This window comes from Sardina pilchardus, chromosome 18, assembly GCF_963854185.1.
Source record: "Sardina pilchardus chromosome 18, fSarPil1.1, whole genome shotgun sequence".
NCBI classification, from domain to species: domain Eukaryota; kingdom Metazoa; phylum Chordata; class Actinopteri; order Clupeiformes; family Clupeidae; genus Sardina; species Sardina pilchardus.
The window spans coordinates 17,002,548-17,027,342 of NC_085011.1; the positions used below are offsets into that span (position 1 = coordinate 17,002,548).

The 24,795-nt window shown below is 50.9% G+C and overlaps 1 protein-coding gene across 1 annotated transcript in view; it reads right to left on the minus strand.

The window, feature by feature from the left end:
* lmbrd1 (LMBR1 domain containing 1) overlaps window positions 1-24,795 on the minus strand; it is an 88,839-nt gene that overhangs the window by 20,764 nt on the left and 43,280 nt on the right. Inside the window, exons 7-14 of the mRNA XM_062519783.1 lie at window positions 24,127-24,200; window positions 14,680-14,805; window positions 14,110-14,262; window positions 9,767-9,831; window positions 9,081-9,183; window positions 6,176-6,280; window positions 5,616-5,765; window positions 2,260-2,374 (exon numbers count right to left, since the gene is read on the minus strand). Coding sequence (XP_062375767.1) covers window positions 2,260-2,374; window positions 5,616-5,765; window positions 6,176-6,280; window positions 9,081-9,183; window positions 9,767-9,831; window positions 14,110-14,262; window positions 14,680-14,805; window positions 24,127-24,200 — 891 coding nt within the window. The remainder of the gene's footprint in view (window positions 1-2,259; window positions 2,375-5,615; window positions 5,766-6,175; window positions 6,281-9,080; window positions 9,184-9,766; window positions 9,832-14,109; window positions 14,263-14,679; window positions 14,806-24,126; window positions 24,201-24,795) is intronic.

A 24,795-nucleotide genomic window follows, 5' to 3' on the forward strand; every position in this document is an offset into this window, starting at 1 on the left:
AGAGTACGGAACGGCGGAGACACAATGAGCTCGCTGACCGCAGATGGGTGCGGAGCCAATCGCACGCCAGCGCATCGGGAGAGCGCCTTGTCGTCTGGCAGACGGCGCCGGCCGGCCCTCGAAAACGTCGCTGGTTTAAACGGCGCGTCTACTGGATGACCAGCAGAGACACTTTTGTTAGGAGAGGCCAGGATTACAGCGTACGGACTTTATAGTCATGCAAATGTGGCCTCCTTTGTCGACTGGTACAGTACACACACAAGCATAACTGCACACTGTCGCACAATACACACACACAGACTCAAACCATCAACGCAGTGCAGGCCTGATGTGATTCCTGCCATGGGTGCTTCAAAAACCTAATGGACTATGGCTTTTGAGCACCATGCAATTGAATTATTTTATGATGAATGGATGCATAGTTTGTGTCACAGAGACCTATAAAATGAACACGGACAACCCTATGACTGGCTCTGTGTGGTTCTGAATGAACAGTACAATCAGGATTCTGTCGATAAAAGTCAAAGTGAACCCTAAAGTGAACCTGAAAAAAGACACTTGGTTGAAGGCTTTTTCTTTTATGGCGAGTGAACATAGTGACCACACGTCCCATTTCTTCTCTTGACATAGTACCAGCTTTCAGCACTTTTCAGTTGCACAACCATAGTGACAAAAAAGAGTGACAAAAAAGTCTCATTTTCACATCACCCTATCCAGAACATCATCTTCCTGTGGTCTAAACAATGACCTTTGTCATAAATGCGGGAGATAGATATCGAGTATCAGACTATTGTAGTAGTTTTTGGCACAATATTGTATTGCTGTAGCATCAAGTATCCTAATATATATTTATGATTTTATGATTAAGGACCCTAACAAAATGCAATTTCCAGTCTGCATTATGTGACTACCGGTATGTTTTCCTTAATCATCGAAATGTTCAAAATCAAAATAATCAAAATGTTATTTTAAAACTATGTGCTATTTGCTATATGGAGTCGATTTGGCTGAGGAGTGAAATCCTTGATATAGCCTAGATAATGAACACCTAGAGGAAATACCTTGATAGGGTGCTCGAAGAACAACTGATGAACGTAATCAAAGAATATAATATAACAATCTGATATTTGATGTCTTAGAGTCAGAGACATGCTGTTGAAATGGAAATGTAGCCACTATACCATCAGACAAATAAATAGACTGCATTAAGCTAGACCCATTATTCATGGACTCATTATGTAAACAGTGTTGGTTGTCTTCCGTCATGTGCGCCAATTACCATTTTGTGGGAATGATTCTGTGTCTAGCGCTAAAGACTTCAGCTCTCCCCAATCTGCTCAGATCCCTCCCACAACACCCACGCCCTCCAATGGACTCCTCTATCAGGCCTACAAGTGACAGAACAGGTACTCTACTCTAGGACACGTTTGTGATCAGATCATGCCATCTTTAAAATGTCTTTATGATATCCAAAGAAAGTAATCCATCTTTTATCATGCCATACCCATAAAGCATGCGTCCAGCGTCAGCTTCTCGGTCTTCTGAATACTGTCGTACGCACACACACGAACGCACGCGTGTGCATATTTCCTCGCGCCTCTGTCTTTCCGCCACACGTCATCCCTCATTAGGCTTCAGAACTCGCTGCCCTTCCCACAACCTCGCTCCCTACACTGTTCCACATGTGCGACGTTCCCTGCGTCACCTCGACGGCTGCCAGAGCGCAACATTAAGCGGATGAATAAATAACACCGATAAGGCCTCTCCAACAGAGAGAGAGAGAGAGAGAGAGAGAGAGAGAGAGAGAGGGAGAGGGAGAGAGAGAGAGAGAGGCGACACACTTTGTGGAGTTTGTGTTTGCTTGAGTGGCTTTGCTTTGCGCGCCGCTGTTAGTTGTTGACACTGCCGTCGACGGCAGACTTCTTGGCGAGTGCCGAGCGAGCAAACGGACGTCCTTGATATTAATTTGTTGGGTAAATAATGCAACATACAGGGAGAGATTATGCGCTCGAGCGTGCATGATAAACGCCGTTCCCCCTCGCCCCCCCGTCTCTCGCTGTCTATCTCCCGTCAGTCTGTTTCACACCGCGGCGGCGGCGGCGTCTGTGGACTTGACACGTCGGCATGGTGACACGGCGCAGCCACCGCGGCGCAGCCACCGCGACCGCAGCGTTCTGGCACGCGTTGGCCTCCTCTTGGCGTAGAGAGGGGGGTGGGGGGGGGGGGGGGGGGGGGGGTGACAAATGAAAACGGTCTTACCCTCGGGGGCGTCAGCGTCGCAGATCTTGGTGGTGAGTGTGGTCTCGTTTCCTGGGGACAGGACTGGACGGCTCTGGCTCCCAGGGGGCGAGGGTCCAGGAGTGGGCAGTGGACTCTGACAGAACAGAAAAAAAAGCTCATGTGAAAGTCATAAAAAAAGGTGTTTGGCTGAGGTGCGCACATCCACAGAAACAATAATCCAGGTGCCAGACAAAAGCGGTAGACAACGTGATTGATTGGTCCGCACACTGGGTATAAGCTCCAAACTACACTTTTTTATTTTAATACATAAAGGCAACGTTTCGATCCTCCAGTGGGATCTTCCTCAGGCAAAGTCATAAAAAAAAGTCAGGTGTTTTTTTCATTGAAAAAAAAAAAAAAATCCACAATCTTAAGAGAAGTATGTCTCCGACGCCCCTCCCCCTACTGAGCTGCTATCTGTTCCTGGTGGTGAAAGCCGGATAACTGCGTGGGAATATGCGGCAACCCAAAAGCAATTAAAAGGCAGGTCAAATTAATTTCCATCCCAGGGATATTTCCCACACTGCTGTGTGAATAGTCAGCACACCTTGTTAGTACATGACAGCACTGCATGGAACTCCACTGGCACCTGCGGCAATCATGCCTGACAAACATCTGCATTGAACGCGGAACAAGTTCCCTCACTACTCGATCAACCAGATAAAAAAAACATTCTTGTCTTTCACAGCTAGCGCTAATTGCTACATGAATACTGGACCAACTGATTAACTGACAAATGGTGGCAAAAATGTAATAACCGGCACAGGTATTTTTCATCAAAAATAATGATTTCTTCCTCTGCTAACTTAATCATGATGATTTTGATAGTCACTGAATGACCACTTAATGAATTTCTGAGGTCTTATACCTGGCTATTTCCAGCCAGTGTACTGCTTGGTGTGGCATTCTTTTACAAACTCCCACTGTACAACAGGAACATTCACTTGGCTGGGATATAGACATCCACAAATTGGGACACTTTAGAGGATTGTTCTAGAACAGAAAATCCCCCACCCGCACAATCCACCACACACACACACACACACACACACACACACACACACACACACACACACACACAACACAACAGAATATCCCTCTGGGGCACCCTGGCCTCTATACTCATCCTCAATTGATCGAGATGCACATAACTTGTTGTGCGTGTAGTCTTGTTACTAAAAATAATGGGCGTGAAGCGTGGGGGGAGGGGGGAGGGGGGGTTTGTGTGTGTGGGGGGGGGGCGATAGGGATCCATTCATTGTTTGCCTGCTATCTATCTGATGTGCTTATGCTCACACTCCTGTGTGTGTCGCTTCCCTAATTGCAGCGCTGTGAGGTCTCGGGCGGGGAGACAACAGCGGCCTAATAAGCCATGTGTGTGTGTGTGTGTGTGTGTGTGTGTGTGTGTGTGTGTGTGTGTGCTCGTCTGCAGGCTCCCGCCGATGGAGTCGGGAGGAGGATGGCACGAATGAATGACAGCCCGGAGGGTGGGGGGGTAGAAGAGAGGAGGAGGAGGAGGAGGAGGAGGAGGAGGCGGCGGCAGCAGCAGCAGCATGGACAAACAAGGCAGAGGAAGCCGGGCGCAGAGCTAATGTGGACGTCAATGCTGCGCCACGCCGCACCGCCATACGCACCCCACAAAGCTGGCAGATGTCAAATAAGCACAGGGGGTGGGGTGGGGGGGGGGGGGGGGGGTGTTATTGTATAGGGGGGAACTGCTGCTGTATATATCCTGATTTAATTCAGCTAGCTGTAGTAATGAAGGACGCAGCGGAGAGCGGCTATGGTCTGGCCTAATTGGTCAGCTGAGCCACCCACTGGGATGTTTACTCAAGACAGTGGGGGGCCAGTTACAGCAACGAGCCAATCATGACTTTTTTTCTCCACCCCAACCCCCCCGTCTTCTCTCCGTCTCTTCTCCTTTCCCCTCCTCTCTCACTCTCCCTCTCTCCCTCTCTTGTTTTTCTTTTCCTCCGCTGCTTCTTGCCTTCCTCAGGCAGCCATTGTGTGACTGGCCTTGCCTCTTAGTGAGTGTCTGGAGAGAGAGGGGGGGGGGGGGGGGGGAGAGGCGGTGGGGAAGTCCAAATTGCGGCCCGTCTGCGCCGGAGAGTCTCGAGCCGCCCAGTGCTCACATAATGGGCCTGATGGCACAAAGGAGGACCAGGGGAGAGCGGCGGGGAGAAAAACAGAGAGCAGGATGTTGGGAGACGAGAGGCCGACTCTGGCGCCCGTGCTTCAGTGGGACTGAGGAGGATGTTTTTAGTCAGAAGTATATTTTCGGGGGTTACGCAGGCTCAGCAAATGGCCGGAATTAGGCCGTCGTCTCCGTGGATACCTGGACCCACATGTGTGTTTGGGATGCTGCAGTTTGTGCCTCGGCTTCCTCCCTATATATATATATATATATATATACATATATATATATATATATATATATACATATATATATATATATATATATATATATATATATATATATATGTTTCATGTTTACCACCAGGCACCATTTGTGAGGGCTGGTTTGTGGAGAAGGCGTTTTGTCCAGCTATACTGTAACACCTGTGTGTGCAGCTGGAACATCTCCCTGTCTGGACAGGCCTGGACAGGACTGGACAGGCGCTGTTAAATGCACAGAGGCACTGAGGATAAAGCACATGAACCTGGCCAGCAAATGGGCTTCCTCCACCACACACTCTCCACAGGTGGGAGTTCTCCTGGACAAGAACATGGCCTTGATTTTGGACAGGTTTCTATTCCAGCAGGGCGCACACTAACATGAAGCACCATTACATACCGGCACATATACCCCCACGTACACAATCACTCACACGCACACGCACACACGCACACACCGAACACGCACACACGCGCGTACACGCGCACACACACACACACACACACACACACACACACACACACACACACACACACACACACACAGGCTACCTCCTATGCCCTAACAGATAAGATGTCTCTTTTTCTTCAACAAAGAAGATGTCATCTATCATTCCCACTGGTCAAATGTGTGTGTGTGAGTGTGTGATTGAGAGTGGGAGAGAGAATGCTCCCACACACAAAAGATCATTGAATGTATGTGTGCAAATGTGTGTATAAGTGTGTGTGTGTGTGTGTGTGTGTGTGTGTGTGTGTGTGTGTGTGTGTGTGTAAGCGTAAATACGTGCTTCGAGGTCATTGTGTGCGTGTGTGTGTGTGCGTGTGTGTGCGTGTGTGTGCGGATGTGTGTGTGTGTGTGTGTGTGTGTGTGTGTGTGTGTGTGTGTGTGTGTGTGTGTGTGTGTGTGCGTGCCCGTGGGAGTCCTCGGCTCCGCTCCTCACCTGCAGCAGGTACTTCTGGCTGCCGTACATGACGTACTGCGGCGCCAGGCTGTAGATCATGTAGCTGGTGTGCAGCACAATCAGCAGCAGGATCATGCAGAGGAAGAGCAGCGCCTGGGGCCGCGTCCGCCGCGGACGGATCTTGTACAGCTGTCACAGGGAACAACATAGTTACACAGGCCACAGAGAGAAGGAGCAGAGGAGAGAGAGAGGGGGAGAGAGGGAGAGACAGGGGAACGAGAGAGAGAGGGAGAGAGGGAGAGAGAGGGAGAAAGAGAGAGAGAGAAAAAGAGATAGAGAGAGAGAGGACAGGGGGAGAAAAGGAACAGAAGAAAAAACACAGAAGCTCTTCATGCCTGTCTAGCCATATTCAGAGAAGCGGAGAGATAAAAATACTTCACCTCTACACACAGAGGCCATTTTCAATTAGGGTGTCTGTCTGGCGCTCTAGCAGGGCGGGCAGATTAGCATGGCGCTAACGCTGGGAGATTGCAGAGGGGAGAGGTGAGGAGAGGAGAGGAGAGGAGGAGAGAGGAGAGGAGAGGAGAGAGGAGTCTTACCCGGACCCAGAAGAACCAGATGCCCATGTTGCGGATGCCCGCCATGGAGGTGAAGACAAAGTACATGGTGATGATGGTGATCAAAACGTAATCCAGAGGGAACACCTGAGACAGACAAGAGACAGAAGAGGGGGAACAGAGAGAGAGAGAGAGAGAGAGAAGAGGGGGAACAGAGAGAGAGAGACAGAAGAGGTTTAAAACGTCTTTATTCAGCCATCACACCTTCTCACAGAGATATATCAGCATGATCTCCGAGCCAAAAGCCTCAGTCGCAGGGCTTACCACATTCTTCCCACCACATCCTCCCACACACACACACACACACACACACAAACACACCTTTAATGACACCCCTACCCCTAATATACAGCCCTCATCAGTAACTACGCACAGTAACAGCCCCCTCACACCTTCCCAGCCTCCACACATCATCAGAGAGCAGAGGGCAGAGGAGAGGGGATAGAGAGAAAGAGAATGAGAGCTAGAGGACAGGAAGGGGAGGGTAGAGAGAGAGGGGAGTAGAGGTAGAGAGTGAGAGAGTGAGAGAGAGAGAGAGAGAGAGAGAGAGAGAGAGCCTGGCTGTGCTCCTCTCCCTCAGCAGCTGGTCATCCCTCTATCCTGAGGGGGTTTTGGAGCCGTTTCCGCTGACAGTCAGATTAGCCTGGGCTCTCCCAGCAGCCCCAGCCCCAAGCCCCCGCCTCAGCAGCCTACTCCTCTCTCTCTCTCTCCATCCCTCTCTCTCTCCATCCCTCTATCTCCTGCCCACCCCTCCTCTCCCCCTCTCCCCCTCTCCCCCTCCCTCCCTCTCTCTCTCTCTGAGGGATATGCTCAGGTTGTAACATGAGTTAACATGAAGCCTTAACAATGGAGACCAGGGGTTGAGCAGAGCAGCGCAGAGCAGAGCAGAGCTGGCTCCTTCACCAGCGCACTCCACGACAACTCTCTCTCTCTCTCTCTCCCTCTCTCCCTCCCTCTCTCCCTCTCTCCCGCTCTCTGTATAATTCACTGTGCTGTAATGGATGAGATGCCCATCCATAGGGGCCCTGTGGAGGCTCATGGGAGAGCGCGCTAACAATGAGAAGAAGCACAAAAAGAGGGGCCGGGTTTTCATATCTTTTTTCCCGCACCTTTTTTTCCCGAAAGTGCTTGCCGCGAACAAGGGTGTGGAAAAAATCCCGACGCCAGGCTACGTAAGGCATTAAAAAAAATGTCGGAGGGCCAACGAGAACAAGACCTCACAGTTTCTTCTGAGGGAGCCACGGCCCACGCCGCTGCTTAAACCCCCCCGACGCCGGCGCTCCCCCCTCGTCTTTGTGAACAGGAAGTAGGCCCGGTGCCCGTCATGAATACGTAATTGACTGGACATGCAAGACAAGAATGCATTTAATGGACTGGCCTGCCACCCCCCCCCCCCCCCCCCACACACACACACACACTACCCCCCCCCCCTCCTCCTCTCGCCGGCCGCTGTGTCCGGAATAGCAAGTGAGCAATGTGGGCAGGGGAGCGGAGCGTGCCGTTTAGTCCTCTGACCCCTTGTTAGTGTGGAGCCGTGCTCTACATCAAGCCCATCACACGCTCACGTCTTCCTTTTTCATTTGCGCCGCCGCCTCGGCCTTTTGATCGCCTCACAAGCCGGCTTCTGTTTCTCGCAGCGTCGGTTTTATTAAAAAGGGACGGTGGAAAAAAAAAATATGGAAGAATGACAACTACCCTCAGGAATATTTTCTGCTTCTATTTTGTGTGTATTTGTGTGTGTGTGTATGGCTTTTGTATGGTGTGTGTGTGTGTGTGTGTGTGTGTGTGTGTGTGTGTGTGTGTGTGTGTGTGTGTGTGTATGGTTTGTGTATGGTGTGTGTGTGTGTGTGTGTGTGTGTGTGTGTGTGTGTGTCTTTATGTGGTGTGTGTGTGTAGCACTGGCTGATCATTACATGCCTCTATGTGATTCTGCAGTAGCCCAAACTAATTTGCTTGAGAGTAATTTTTTACCCTCCGAGGGATGCTGGGAGTCCTTTGGGGAACTATTTGAAAGTCATGCTGGAAATTATCCCCCCTGACCAGCCCTGCCCGGATGCTCTCCTCTTCCCTCGCTCCCTCTCTCCCTCTCTCTCTCTCTCCCCTCCCCCATCCCCACACACCCCCTCTCTCTCCGGAAGTGTCTCTGGCTCCAGTCGCTGCTTCTCAGAAATGTTAATGCCTGCCGCTCCTTTGGCAGCCGCTTGCGTGCCCATAACTCTGCCCCGGCTTGACGCGCATTTTCGAAATTAGCAAAAATACACACTGACCTTTCCAGGATAGGGAATTCTGCTGCCTGGTGTAAAAAAAGGTGTGAGTATGTGCGTGCGTGTATGCGTGTATGTGTGTGTGTTTGCTTGTGTGTGTGTGTGTGTGTGTGTGTGTTTGTTTGTTTGAGTACTGTATGTGCGTGCGTTTGTGTGTGTGTGTGTGTTTGTGTTTGTGTGAGTGTGTGTGTGTGTGTGTGTGTGTGAATGTGTGTGTGTGTGTGTGTGTGTGGGGGGGGGGGGGGGGGGGGTTAATCTTTCACACTAGGTTTGGATAATTGTGAATCTCTCAGCAGAAGTGGGCAATAATTCTCATTGCGTGCCCTTCCGCAGTGGGCATCTCTCAGAAGAGTGCCTCAAATCAGATGGCTAATACTTCTCATTGCTGGTCATCAGGCTACTGGTAATGTGACAGTGGACATGCAATCATGACTCATTCCAGGCGCTGGGGAATGGGTGATAACACGTCTGGGGTGGACATTGCTATAGGAGGATATTGCTATAGGAGGATTGCTATAGAGTGGACAGTGTTATAGAGTGGACAATGCTATAGTATAGGAGCCCAAGCACGTGTTGAGTGGCGCTCCATCAGGACTGTAGGAGCATGTGGTGCCAACACTCACCGGCTGCAGTGCAAGCAGGAGCTCGTTCAGTGGGTTGGTCAGGTTGGTCCCGAAGACCACAAACCCGGAGCTGACTCCAGCAGAGTGCAGAGCTTTATCCAAACTAAACACATGCACACACACACACACACACACACACACACACACACACACACACACACAAATGAAGGACAAGAAAACAGAGTTAGCTTGGCTTTACAGATGTCACATTATCAGCTGAATAACTGCAAACAGTGCTGTGTGGTTTCCCTCTCATAATGAAAGTGACAGAGCCCAACACCCCACCCCACCCCACCCGCCCCTCCCTGGTCCTCCCCTGGTCCTCCCTGTCCCTTCTATCTATCCCAGAGTTCCAAGCGTCTCCTGGGGTCAGCATCGCTCTCTGCGCCACTCCACTCATTTGTCCGGCCCTCGGAAGGGGAGGAAGGAAGGAGAGGAAATAGAGGAGCTGTGGCTGAAAAGGTGGTGCATTTGAACACATTTCTTTCTCTTACCCTCAGGGGAGCAGGAGGACCAGGGAGAACAAGGGACAGAGAGGTGGATGGAGGGAGAGGTGGATAGAGAGAAAACAGAATGGAGAGAGAGGAGGATGGAGAGAGAGAGAGGATAGAGAGAGAGGAGGGTGGAGAGATGGGGGGACTGTGCAATGACCCCAGCAGTGCTATGTGACATTTAAAAGTACTTACTTAGAAATGAACAGCGCCACAGCAAACAGCAGTGCCACCAGGATGAAGAAAACTCCCAGCAAAATCTGTAGCACGGAGACAGACACACACACACACACACACACACATCAGCACGCTAATGCACCAGCGAGCCTGTCTACATGTGTGGAAGTGTCTGAGAGGGGATTAAGCATTGCATTGTGAGTTAATGTGACTTCAGGGTGAAGAGTGTGTGTATGGCTGCTGCATGTGTAAATGTGAGTGTGTGTGTGTGTGTGTGTGTGTGTGTGTGTGTGTTGGGGGTGGGGGGGCAACAACATGTCCCTACTAAGTCCCCTCTGGTCCATCGTGCTTAACCTAAAGGTCACATCAGCGCATGGCCATATGGCCGGTCCCCATCCACTCTCACCCCACTGCCAAAGGTGACAGCAGAGAGAGCGAGACAGAGAGAGAGAGGGGGAGAGAGAGAGAGGGGGAGAGAGAGACAGAGAGAGAGAGAGAGAGAGAGACAGAGACAGAGATAGAGAGAGAGAGAGAGAGAGAGAGAGAGAGAGAGAGAGAGACAGAGAGAGAGAGAGAGGCCACTCAGAGTTGTGCTACAGCTGGACAAACACTAAAGCAGCCACTGAAAACAAGGAGAGCTAAAGTCAAATGCGGGACAGACCCACAAAAAAACCTGACCGACAGATGTCTACAACTACAATGAATTACAAAGTTAAAAAGGTGTTAGCTGTGAGCTATAGGTATGTTTTTTAAGTGCATGTGTGTGTGTGTGTGTGTGTGTGTGTGTGTGTGTGAATGTGTGTGTGAATGTGTGTGTGCGTGTGTGTGTGTGTGTGTGATGACAACCTGACATCTTCAAGCAAAGTGACCGTTTGAGCAACAAAACCACATGGATGCCCAGAGCAGCAGGGCGCCCCATTTAGCAGTGCAGCTCATCTCAGCTCAGCCCAGCTCAGACAAGTCCACTCCTGCAGCCTCCATCCACTAAAGCGGAGGCCTCCACTTGTAGAGGAGCTGCCCGTGTCAGCGCTCCTCTCCTCTCCTCTCCTCCCCACTCTTCTCCTCTCCTCTCCTCTCCTGCGCTCTGCTCTGCTCTGCGCGGTGGGGAGGGTTAGATGGCAGCCCTGTGCTGTATTTGTCATCTAAATGACTGTGGTGCCATGTGTACACTCTGTCAAACATCTCCCTTGACCCGCTAACAGGGAATTCAAGCCCTCGCACACAAGCGAGTGGAGCAGGGGAGCGTGCGGGGAGGAGGAGGAGGAGGAGGCGACAACACCGGTGTGATGCTGAGGCCGTCCTCGCTCTCTCTTTCTCCTCTCTCTCTCTCTCTCTCTCTCTCTCTATCCCTCGCTCTCTCTCTCTCTCTCTCTCTCTCTCTCACATCAGGCTCCCCTGACAGGCTTGTTTGCAGCTTGGCGCGGTGTTGCATGTCAACATGCTTTAAATGCTTTCTGCCAAGGTCAGTGTGGTGCTTTGGAGGAGAGGAGAGGGGAAGAGAAGAGGGGGAAAGGAGAGGTGAGGTGAGGAGAGGAAAGGGGGAGTGAGGAGAGTGGAGAGGAGAGGAGAGGAGAAGAGAAGAGAAGAGAAGAGAAGAGAGGGCAAAAGGAGAGGAGAGGTGAGGATTCGCTCCTGTCAGCCTGAGGGAAGAGTGTGTGTGTGTGTGTGTGTGTGTGTGTGTGTGTGTGTGTGTGTGTGTGTGTGTGTGTGAGAGAGGGGGTGGATATGACGAGGGGTCCTTGACCCACAACATTGATTCTGTGGTGAGGGGCAATAACACAAACCCCACTCCTAAGTGTCCACAGATGCTTTGACAGGAGTAATTAGTGCTGGCAGAATAAGACAAAGACCAAATGTGTGTTTGGGGACCGCTCACCGTCTCTGCTACAACACCAGCTGAATAAAACAGCCACGCGCCTACGAGGACTGCTGGGACTCAGAGAAAGTGTATCCCGGTTTGAATTGAGCACTCTAATTAAAAACAAGGCGTTTGGATTTCTACCATTAAATCAAAACAGTTTTTTTACACAAAAACAAACCCAAACCGGCCAAACCTCTCGTCTACATGGCTTCCATCAGCAGTCAAAAGTCTTCCAGCTAAGTGAGATGTCTGTCTCTTTCGTGTCAATAGCTGTCAATATTTAAAAAGGCTTCAAACGACTGTGGGCTGAAAGAGAGAAGCACTGGCGGCTAAGCCACAAACGTGGGGCCTGTGACGAGAAGCACTCAAAGATGGACTGGAGGAGCGATGGAAAAAGGGAGAAAAATAAAAACGTCAGTCACGTCATCTTTGTTCAAGCATGGCTTGTCGCTTGACATGTCTCAGAGACACAAAGTCAGTTCAATCAACCTTTCACAGGGAGGACCCTGCTAAGGGAGCCTTTTGATCTCGGTTGGAGCAATACCGACAGGAGGCTAACATCACCTGCAGGGGGGAGGGGGGTCTACCCCCAACAAAATATTTTTAGATTCAAATTGTATGCACTAGTTAAGACAATTAAAAGCCTATCAAAGCTTAATCAAGTCAGATTGAGAAAGAGGGAAGAAAGAAAGATAGAAAGATGAAAGAAAGAAAGAAAGACAGAAAGATGAAAGAAAGAAAGAAAGAAAGACAGAAAGATGAAAGAAAGAAAGAAAGATGAAAGACAGAAAGAAAGAAAGAAAAGGAAAAAAGAAAACTGATAGAAAGAAAGAAAGAAAGAAAGAAAGAAAGAAAGAACTTCCTCTGAGGATGGGAAGGGAGGGGGGTTCTGGAGCAATCAGGTCCATTGGGAGGAGGGGTGGTGGTGCTGGTGGTGCTGGTGGCAGTGGGGGCCTGATGGGCCTGTACTCTGGGCTAGCCTGCACACTCCCTCCCTCCCTCCCTCCCTCCCTCCCTCCGTCCCTCCCTCTCTCCTCTCATCAGTGTGGGTCCGGGATGCTGTGTGGTGAGTGAGTGCTGCTATCAAGGCAGCCATTTCAGGCCCGTAAACATGATCGGCGGGCGCCGGAGTGCTGCCACAATCTGCACTTGATTGACCAGGATATTCCCTGATGCGAGGGCCGCCATGATGGCGTGTCACTCCACTGGAGGAAGTGCCCAATGCCCCACACCACTGAATGATTGTCAAGTGTGTGTGTGTGTGTGTGTGTGTGTGTGTGTGTGTGTGTGTGGGTGTGAGCAAGTGTGTAAGTGATTGCTTTGATGAAGGCTGAGAGAATACATGTTTGTGCCTCCGTGCATGTGTGTGTGTGTGTGTGTGTGTGTGTGTGTGTGTGTGTGTGTGTATCAGTGTGTGTGTTTGTTTGCGCATTAAGTAAGGCTCTCCAAAGGATATTTTCTCTCAGTGCAGCTCCTGCTAAGTGCAATTTGTCAGTTTTCTAAATCCGAGTTCTCCAGTCAACATGGCACTCCAGCACCAGTCATTGGGGGCAATTTTGGCAGTCCAGTCCTGATCAAAGACATGGCGCCGGAGGAAACAAGAGCTGAAACCCAGCGCTAGCCCTTGATGGCTGCTCTGATGGCTGCAGCACCTGACGAGCAGCTGTGAGCTCCCAGCCAAAGGCCTGCAGCCAGGGCATCTGCTGCTGCTGGGGCCTCAGAGAGCAGCTACCCAGCGAGAGAGCTGGTGTGTGTGTGTGTGTGTGTGTGTGTGTGTGTGCGCGCTCCTGCAGGAGAGGGGCTTCATCACCATCACCAGCACCATCACCAAACAATAAACAGCAACGAGAAACAAGAGAGGTGGGGTCTCCTTTTCAACCACACAGACAGAGGGAGATAGGGGGGCAACAACAACATTCATCTGGGGCCAACATCTGAGTGATAGAGAGGGGGAGAGAGAGAGAGAGAGGGAGAGAGAGAGAGAGAGAGACAGAGAGGGGGAAGAAAATAAACCTTCAAGTATCAAGCGAGAGCGCCTGTCCCTGTGAAACATGCTAGGAGAGGCTCTGTTTTTCCCCCTCCGAATCACACAGTGTAATGTGTTGCGTTTAACTTTCTCTTGACATTGTGCCAGGGGCTCTGCGAACCTGACGAAACTCTTGCTCACAGCTTTCAGACTACAAGGGCTCACTCTCTCTCTCGCTCACTCACTCTCTCTTTCTCTCGCTGAAACCACCGTCAGAAAAAAAAAAAAAAAAAAAAAAGGCGAGCGAATCATAGGTAAAGCCTGGAGGACCTGCTGGGTTTAAAGCATGAACGAGGAGCGAAGAGAGAAAAGCCTCGCTCGCTCTGTGTCGGTCGGTCGGTCGGTCGGTCGGCGGGCCCGTGACGTTGGTGATGGATGCGTTGGCGCTGAGCTGCGTCATGTGGCGTGGTGGTGGTGGTGGTGGTGACGGTGGGCAAGTGAGCGGGCGGGCTGACTGGCTGGCTTGGCACTGACCTTGATTGGGCGCAGGGCGCTGCCGACCTTGGTGCAGCAGTTGCGCTCGGCCACCTCCAGGTGGCGGCTGCGGCGTTGGAGCACCTGCAGCTTGGCCTCCAGATCCTGCAGGTTCCTCCGCTCACGCGTCGCCAGCGGCCGACCATCCTCACACTGCAGGGATGGAGGGATGAAGAGATGAAGGGATGGAGGGATGGAGAGAAGGGGGAAGGAGGGATGAAGAGAAGGGAGAAGGAGGGATGGAGGGATGAGAGAAGAGGGAAAAAAAGGGAGGAGATCAAAGGTAGCCACCTGCTAGAGGACCAGATGTTTCGAACATGTTCACACATTTAATAAGGGCCGCTGAAGCGGCCATCTTAATAGTGGCTGGACGGAAGATTCTAGAGTGATAAATGTCGATTTCGGACATGGGATGGCAGCAACCTACTGACCAACGAGCAGAAAATGCCAACCCACGGCTAAGGTGATGCGTAGCCTGCAGTTTGGCTAATGGCGTTAACAAGATATCAGCAACGGAATCACTGAGGGGCAAAGTGATCAGAGGGTGATCTGGGAAATGAGGGTCGAGACCTTGGACTTAAGCTTCTCGATTTGCTGCTCGATGTCCTCGATGTCCTCCGTGTTCTCCAGCCGCTCGTACACGATGCTGCGCGTGCCTTTGATGAGGTTGAGCGGGAGCACCGACATGCCGTATGCCTGCGAGAGAGGGACAGAGAGGGAGTAGGGAGAGAGAGAGAGAGAGAGAGAGAGAGAGAGAGAGAGGAGGGAGAGAGGAGGGAGAGAGATATATATATAGAGAGAGAGTAGGGAGAGAGAGAATGAGAGAGAGAGAGTAGGGAATGAGAGAGAGAGAGAGAGAGAGAGAGAGAGTAGGGAGAGAGAGAATGAGAGAGAGAGAGATAGAGAGAAAGAGTGGGAGGGAGAGATACAGAGATGGACAGAGATACGTAGAGAGAGAGGGAGAGGGAGAGGGAGAGAGAGAGGATACATCAAAGAGTCATTACACACGGCAAGCAGTCATCAGCTCTGGCCTTACATGCCCATGTAATGCATGCACACCCACTGACACCATTCTTCTCTCACCTCCTCCCTCCTCCACCCACCCCCCTGCCCTCCGGACACACACACACACACACACACACACACACTCACACACACACACACACACACACACACACACACACACACACACACACACACACACACACTCACACACACTCACACACTTACACACTCACACACTCACACACTCACACACTCACACACTCACACACTCACACACTCACACACACACCCCCCAACAGTGACATATGTCCATAAATGCACAGGGACGGCATACACACACACACACACACACACACAACAAATGACATTACAGAGGCTGGCCTCCAGGGTGGCCTCTTACATAAAAAAAGAGCCCTTTAACTGATGTCATCTGGAGCAGTGCTGCGCGCATGCATGTGTGTACGTGTGAGTGTGACAGTGTATGTGTGAGTGTGTAAGAGTGTGTGTTGGAAGTGTGTGTGTGTGTGGGTGTGCTGGAAGTGTGTGCCGGTGGTGAGCAGCGACCATTTTGAGCTCGGCTGCAGCTAGGAGGTAGAACTGGTTGTGTGTGTGTGTGTGTGTGTGCGTGTGTCTGTGTGTGTGTGTGTGTGCGTGCGTGTCAGCATGTGCGTGTGTGTGTGTGTGTGTGCGAGTGGAGAGAAGAGAGCACTGTGTTTGTATCTGAAGCCGAACAGTGCCCCCATGTGACAGAAAGAGGCACCAGAGCACAGGCAGGGACTGCAGACATCCTGCAGCCTGCGAGAGAGAGAGAGAGCACTGGTGCCCCCATAGGCGGCCAGGACAGGAATAAATAAGCACCATCCACCAGGGACCCCGTGGCACGACTTTTTAAGTGGCATAAATCAAGATGTTTTCCTAAATAGCCTCGCGCTCATCAATAGCCATTTCTTCTGGCCTGCTTTGAGGAACGCAGACGAGAGGCGAGAGCACCTACAGTAACTAACTACAAATAAATAAAAACAAATAGACGTTGGGACTCGGCGCCTCTTCTGAGCCCCAGACGGGCGGCTTCCTAGCAGGCACAATATGAGACGTCTGAACCTTAATTAAAAACCAGGGCCGTCCTCAATACCTGCACAGTGGCAAATCAATACGGACTGAGAAAAAAAAAATAGGCTGGCACTCTCTACACCCCCCCCCCCCCCCCCTCTCTCTCCTGGCAACATGGGCAAGCAAACACACACACACACACACACTTACAATTTCTGATATACACACAGTCACTCACAAACACAAAGCATTAAGGGGCACATCCACTCTTTTTTATGTCTGCTGCTATCATCATGAAACAAGTACGGCTTTCTGTTCAATTACAACCTCTTAAACCGGAGGGGGAAAAAAACAGAGATTTCTCCTGCAGACGTATCTAGAGATCCACTCCCCCCTCTTTGTCTCATAATCGTGTGTGTGTGTGTGGGGGGGGGGGGGGGGGGTGATTTAGAGAAAAGTAACTTTGCTAGCTTTTTTCTTGAGCTGTGCGTGTAGCGTGGAGGGGGAGTCACTTGGGAGACGAATGCAGGCTGGTCTATTATTAGTGGGGACTGTGGATCAGTGCTATGAGCAATGTCGCCCCTTGCAATGAATCATGGGGCTCTTAGGGCCAGAGCCATGTTCTGAATACCAAGCACTTCTCATAAAAGGAGAACCTGTCCCGCATCCCCCTAGCGGGCCACTCGCCCTGCCCTTCAGTCGCCCAGCCAAGAGAGAGAGAGAGAGAGAGAGAGAGGGGGAGGAGGAGGAGAGGAGGAGTGGGGGATGGAGAGAGAGGGAGAGAGAAAAAAAAAGGCAGAGGGGAAACAGGTGTGTTCTCCCACACGGTCAAAAGAATAAGACTCCGGGGTAGGAGAGAATGATCACACACGTACGCACACACACGCACACACACACACACACACACACACGCGCAGAGACAGACTCAGGAGTGTGAGAAAAGGAGGGCAGGTAGAGATGCACTGATGGGTACGAGGTGAAGCAGAGAGAGGAGCTGTTAGCTGAGAGATGGATTCTGCTGGGTGGGGGTGGGGGGCAGCGGAGAGGAGCTGGGGTGCCGGTGGGGTGAAATAGACACACACACACACACACACACACACACACACACACACACACACACACACACACACACACACACACACACACACACACACACACACACACACACACACACAAGGCTTGTCTTTGTTCCCCAAGCTGCTTGGCAGAGTGTATGTGTGTGTGTGTGTGTGTGTGTGTGTGTGTGTGTGTGTGTGTGTGTGTGTGGTTTGTAGGGGGATTGGGCCGGGTGTGAATAATACATGGCCTTTCCCTCCACAGCTCCTTGAGTCGAGATATGTGTAAGGCTTCGGGGCTTTGCTCTGCCAGTATTGGAGGTCTGTTTTTGATGTGCGAGAAGCTTGTGACCAACAATTAGATGTGTTGAACACACACACACAGAGAGAGAGTACACTTAACTGTCTGCTGTCATCTGTCTGCAACCTGCGAAGACAACCTTGAGCTCTGCACCAGTAATGGCAGCATTGTGGCATTAAATGATAAAGATGATGAGAGACTCCTGTGTGCTCCACCAACGCAAGGCCATCAACGACGGGAGCTCTATGAACTTCAATGAGCTCTACAGCACTTGAGCGACTCTCAGATGGTTTTCCGGCTCTCGCGATCTCGTGGCGAAAAATAGCTGCCACTAGCCTAGCCTTGGTGATAAATACAGCACCTACTGTGTGTGTGTTAGTTACAGCTCTTCATATGTGGCGAGTGCACACTGACGTTATGAGGCACCACACACACACACATACACACTCACACACACACACACACACACACAGTTCCCTCTACTCCTGAGCTCAATGCAGTGCCGACGACAACGGACGGCTTTTAAACGAGACGTCTTGTGTCATGCGTGGACACCCTGACCCCTGCAGGCCAGAGAGCGTAATGCACATCACAGCGGGCGATGTTTGTCAACAAGCAATGGCCGCGGAACCCATGTTCATGACAGATGGCGTCCTAGGAGTTCCCTTTACCGCTTGTCCCTGGGACGTTCGGAAATTAAATACATCCAGATTATGCAAAAGGAAATTAGGGAGTAATTGTGTTTGCTCGCACCTCACAAATATAGCACTGTCAATTTAGCTAGCATAGGCAGGTGTGGAACAGATTGCATGCACTCTATACATCTCACCATAATGACATCTTCGACAACAGCAGGCTACGAGGAAATGGTTAATAGTGACTAACGTTAGTCATAGGAGCTTCTCCTGGCAGAGGACAATGGAGGACTCTGAATAGCCCACCTGTGATGACATTATTCAGAACTGGGGATTGTTCAGCCTGACGATGACTTTTGAGGGGAAGAATAGCTGTGAGAGCAGCTGAAAAACATCAACAGGAGATGGAGAAAAATGGAGAAGCGTGACTAATACAAGCTATGCCAGCGCCACGTAGAGTCTAGGCTCAACGTAGCCAACACCCACTCCACCCACTGGTCCTGTATAGGAGCTGTGGGATTACACTGTGGTCCACAAGGTGGGGGTTGGGTGGGTGTGGGTGGGTGGGGGTGGGTGGGGTTGGTTCTCATCTCACCCTCCCGGGTCAATTTACTGGCCCGTGATTAAATCAGAGAAAATTAATCTCCTCACCTTTTCATTCGATATCAGCGTCTTCAAGCTGGAGAGATTTAGGGCGGATGAGGAGGTGGGGCGCGCGAGATGGAGCCGCGAGGGCCATAAGTCAGCACACCAGCCAGGCTTTTAAATCACAGCACTGGGGCCAGCCGGGAGCGCTGGCTGGGTGGCTGGGTGGCTGGCTGGGTGGATGTCTGGCTGTCTGGTACGAAGGCTGACTGGATGAAAGTGCAGGGCACCACCATGGGGGACTGCAACGCACCAGTGACCACCAGTCCATCTCACCAAGCCCAGCTCCTGTCCATAGCCCTGGCTCTCTCTTCAGATACGCTATAAGGGGCCGTGATATACTGTACACCCGCACATGCATATGCAAATACCACAATCACATTAAAAAGTCATGCCAGGCCAATCATTTTCATTGTAATGTCATCTCAAAGGCAAAATGAACAGCTGAAGTGTATTAAATAGGATTTTTTTTTTGTACCATGCCCTCGTTACAGATGACCTGGAATTTGCATCTGGTGCCAAAAAAAGCAGTGGCAAGCAGATCTGAAGCGGGCAAACAGCATAAATATAAAAACATATCATCTTCATTTCATTAAAAACGCCATGACAGTACCATGACAGGTTATGACCGTGTTCCTTTCCTTGCACAATTCTGACCTGAAGTGCCCCCACACGGCCATCACGGTCAATGAGGCGGCGTGTAGCAGCCAGTTGGACAGGAAGCTGGCGTGTCTGTAGAGGCACCCTTGCGCTTTGTGATGCGTGGTAATGAACATCTTCCAGCCCACTCCCCAACTTTCACCCCATCCCCTACCCCCGCACTGCCCACCAACACACCGTTCCGGTGCAAACACCTTGAAACGTGGCCCCTGAGTAGGATGGCAAAGTGTCAGCAGGCTATGGAGCATGTCATAGTAAACTAGCCCCCCATGAAAGACAATTCCAAAGGATGAGGGTGAAGTGAGTGGTTGTGGTGGTGGTGGTGGTGATGGGGAGGCAATGGGAAAACCAGATCAAGGGGAAGAGCTAAAAAGAGACAATCCGCCTGACTGCTGCAAAAGCCTTGGCACGGGTGAGGGAGTGTGCGGACGATGCCGGCAACTCTGCAGCATTAGCATAAGTCATTAGGCACTCACACACACTTACTCACAGACTCATACTTACTCACACACACACACACACACACACACACACACACACACACACACACACACACACACGAAACAGGCCTCCACCTCACGCCATCCTGCCCCATGCCCATGCTTGCGCTCCCTCGTCTGTTCTGCTGTTGGCTCACCGTATAAATCAGCATCTTTACTGTCCAAAAGAGCCCAAACAAACCCAACGCCATTACAATCTGCTAAATAGGGCACACGGAAGTGGGGTTTAAAACAAACAGTAAACACTGGGGTGTAGGCGAGGTTAGCATATGGTTGTTTCCCAATTTCAAAGGGCAACAAGCATTCAGCTGAGCAGAAATGGGTACTGCATGCCCACGTTTTTTTGCATGAACTACAATTTAAAAAAGCAATTCTCTTTTGGCTAACTCAAAAAGCTCAAACCTCATTGCGCAGCCGGCTCTGTCTTGCCATCAGGAAGCAATATGGTAAATATTTAAAGGTTCAAACGAGAGGGCAGAGAAAGATACATTTCCCTTTTGGGCATGGCTGCAGTTAGCCCTGTGAAAGCCTTTTAGGAAACCTGACAGCAGACAGGAACCACACTGCCATTAGCCTTAAGTATTTTAGATCCCGAATAATGCTAAAGGGTTCCAAATTCATATTTCACAGCACGAATAAGGCCGAAAGGTTCCGCAGCTCACCGGCGTCGGTGGAATTTTAATTTCCCGACACAGTTGAGAGCGTCGTGCCGGCCAAATAAATAAATAAATAAATAAATAAACAACTACTCCACCAAACAGTGGAAAGGAGGGGTGGGGGGGGGGACGGCTGGAAGTGCTTGCATGTGCATTTACTTAGAGTGGAGTGGGCTCTTCGGAGCGTCCACTCTGCGCTGCTCCGTGTTGCTATATGGAGTTTGCGTCCCGGGCCAGTGGCTTGAATTAAGAGTGAGTGGCCACCTCGGCGTGCGGGCGGGTGATAAATTAACCCCGCCAGGCCAGGGACTACGCGGCTGCAGAGAGGGCCTGCATACGGGGCCCATCACTAAGATTCCATTAGGTTAATCATGCAGAATAACAACACATACTTCTGTCTGATAGATCGCCCACCCTTCCAGGAAAGGCCTGAGGAGGATGGGACAGGGATGGGGGGTGTGTGGGGGGGGCGGTGGGGGGCGGGGGGTCCCAAGGCCGTCGCTGTGACATGGTCACCAAGGTTAGGAGGAGAGGCCCAATGGGGGGGGAGTGTGAGGAAGCATCAGTGAGCAATGGGAGCTCTGACATGAAAACCATCAATTTGAATGTTTTATTATTAGTGAAAAAAATGAAAAAATTACATCCTAGATGAATTATACTAGATGATCGCAAAACCATGTGAGTTATAGCCAACTAGCATAAGCCTAAACTGTGGGTAGGATAACTGTGTTGGCTATTGCAGCATGTGATAGCAATTATAATGGGCTAAAGCAATGCGGCAGAGGAGCAGAGGTCTTCATGCTAAAAGCCCTGGATAAAGAGGCCTAATGATGACCTTGTACGCTAAAAGCTGCATTTATGTGCATTATAAGGATGCCCGGGACTTCTAAAGTCAAGCTCAGCACTCCTGCTCAAAGTGCTCCCAGGAAACATCGAAGGCTACTGAGAGATGAGCAACATAGCCAAATATATTCTTTCAAAAGAAGACTACATCAAAACAGAAGAGATGTTGTTTAAATCGTCTACGCTTTCATTTGGCACAGTAAACCTACCCTACCGCAGTGCACTGCAAAGTAGCAAAGGCTATTGTCTAATGGGATTATTAATTTAAAAAGTTAAAGCATATTCTCTCTACACTAGTACACCATTCATTTGGTGGCCATTGTCATTTTCCCATGAGTCAAGTCAAAGGATTCAGAATAGTTCATATCATCTTCTCTAATCTGCGAATGATTAAAGCGCGTTGACTTGGAAGGCTATCTGCTGGCATCAGAGTAATGCGGGCCACACAGAGGGTCAAGTGAGAGCTGCAGCACACACAGACGAGCAGAACAGAGGGGTTGAAGGGGAAGAGATGGACACAGAAGAGGAGAACAGACGAGTTAAAGGAAAAGAGATGGACACAGAAGAGCAAGAAAAGAGAAAAAAAGCCGCAGAAGAAAACCGGAGTGTGCGAGAAAAAGAATAGGGGGTAAAAAGGGGAACAAAAGGAAGTTAGAGACAGTGCAAGATACAGATATGCCGCACACCCCAGGCTGTCCTGTTTTTATCGCTTTTCTTTTATTCTCTCTCTCTCTCTCTCTCTCTCTCCCTCCCTTTCTCGCTCTCTCTCTCTCTGAAAGGCCTTCTTGCCTTTGATTGACTTCAAGTCTCGGCAGCACAACACATCAAAAACAAAGGCGCGCTAGGAGTCTCGATTAGGCTGCGGGGCCGCTCTTGAAGCCCGCGCAACAACACGGGGTCAGCGGCGAGGCGAGGCGAGCCAGGCGCATTAGGAGCGCCGGTGTAGCCGGGGTAATTATCGACTCTTTAAAGCGAGCCTTGCGCGCGCCACGCCAGCACCAGAGACCACGGGAGCGGCGGGAGGAGGAGGAGGGGGGGGGAGGGGGAGGAAGGGGGAGGAGGAAGAGGAGCCGGACCAGAGGAAGAAATCCCTGTCAAAGAGGATTAGCCACACCAAAGGGAGATCGGCTCGGCAACTTTGTCGTTCGATTGTGTACTATTTACTGACAAGCCCTCCTTTCTTTTTTCTTTTTTCACACGTCGAGGCCGACGCAACGCTCCCGACGTTTGCTTTGAACTGGGTGGATGCCAGGATCGTCCGCCGCAGCCATTTTGTCTGGAAGTTGATGCCCCTTAAATCCACCCCCCCCCCCCCCGCCCCCCTCCTCCTCCTCCCCTTTCCCTCCCCTCACAAGGTGTTATTCTATGATTCTCCCCCTCTGACGCAAGCACCTCTGGAGATGCTCACAGTCTAGCAGTGGTAATAGCAGCAGTGAAAAATGGATGACATTAACGAGTGTTACAGCGCAGTCGATTTTTCTTGTGTTGGGAGCTGGCAGAGGGATGGGGTGTGTGTGCGTGTGTGTGTTGGGTGGGGGGGGGCTGAGTGCAGGCAGTAGACAGCTACAGTATGCTGAGGGAATCAAAATACAGGCATATATTAATGGCCTTTGAGCCCCAGATATATAAATAGGCGTGGGCTAAGGGCGGCGGAGCGCGGGGCACCCTATACATCACGTTCCGAGCCCCTGCTCAGGTGAGGGCGTGACAGCGCGCGGCGCGGCACGGCGCAGAACGGGGGAGAGAGAGAGAGAGACGTGAGCGAGGGGCCCACGACGCAAGAATCACAAAACATTACTAATGCCAGGCAGCCACTCCATCATGGAGCACGCTCGCTCGCCCTCCTCTCCGCTCCTCTCCTCTGCGCCACACCAAACAGGCTCGTCGGCCCACGCCATCGCCAGGTAGCAACGAGAACGACACTTGAAGAACTGTGGCATTAATAGGTCTGGTCAGGGGCCTTGGATTGGGGGAAGGTGTGCGTGTGCGTGTGCGTGTGCGTGTGTGTGTGTGGTGGGGGGGCGCAGGTTAGAGATACCATTTTGAAATGAGCTGAATTGCACGCTGGGAGATCTATTGCAAAGCATATTGCGAGGCACTGGCACACTGAGGAACATTGAGTCATCAACCTTGACTCAGTCACCTGACAATGGCGTGAGCGTTTCTATTGCCTTCTGCCAGCTCATTGCCTGTCAGGAATCACTCAGGCCTCTCCACTTGCTAATGGGTCTCAACATACAGTATGGGGCTGTGGCAGCCTTACCTGCACGGCTTTGGCCACAGCATATACAACTACAGAAGGACACAGCCAAAGAGGAGTGGAGGAGAGAGAAAGAGAGAGAGAGAGAGATAAAGAAAGGAAACCACTGCACACTTTCTTTCCCCAGCTTTCTGACAAGCTGTCTACCCTATCCAACACTCATAACTGAACGCCCGCATTCGGAAACCAAGCGGAAAGCAGGTCGTGTCCCCATAAGCCGTTTGCCTGGCAACTCACAAAAACTCTCTTTTGGACAGTCTCTTTCCCCCCCCCACCCTCTTTCCTCTGTTCCTTTGTTTCCTCTCTCTCTCTCTTGCTCTCTTTTCATTCCCCTTCTCTGCCTGCACCGCTGCGGTCCTCCTGAGCTCATGCAAATCAACGGAGCGGGAGCCCTCCTGTCCACTCACCGTGTAAGTGATCACAGCCAGCATGCCAATCAAGGTCAGTGAACTGATGGAGAAAGACAGTGCAGCCAGGCCATCTGCAGGGGGAGAGAGAGAGAGAGAGAGAGAGAGAGTGAGAGAGAAAGAGAGAAAGAGAGAAAGAGAGGGAGAGGGACCAGAGGGAGGGGGAGAGAGAGAGAGAGAGAAATATATTAAAATACAAATATAAAGGCCTAGTTCTAAAACAACCAGTCTAGCCAAGAGTTTCCAATAGGCGTGGTGAATGTCATAAAACGTTACTACTTGCTACTGTTTCTTAGTTTTTATTTTATTTTATTTTGTTTTCTTTATTTAACCCATTTTTATCAAAATGGCACTGGCTTTTGTGCCCATCACAGAAAGGTCACCTGAGTGGCTCTGCCCTGAAAACATCCATTTCCCTGAGGTAAATAAATATACAAAGACGGAGGCCCGTGTCAAACATTCACACAACGTGACAGATGAACAACAAGCGAGCGTAAACAGAGACGTCGTCCACGAGCCATGTCTGATCTTTCTGGCGTGGAGACAAGGAGTTCAGGTCTCCAGCAGAGCCTTGGAGAACAACAGACAGGTGGGGTGGAGAGAGAGCAGACAGAGAGAGAGAGGGAGAGGGAGGAGAGAGGGAGAGAGAGGAGACAGAGGGTGTGTGTG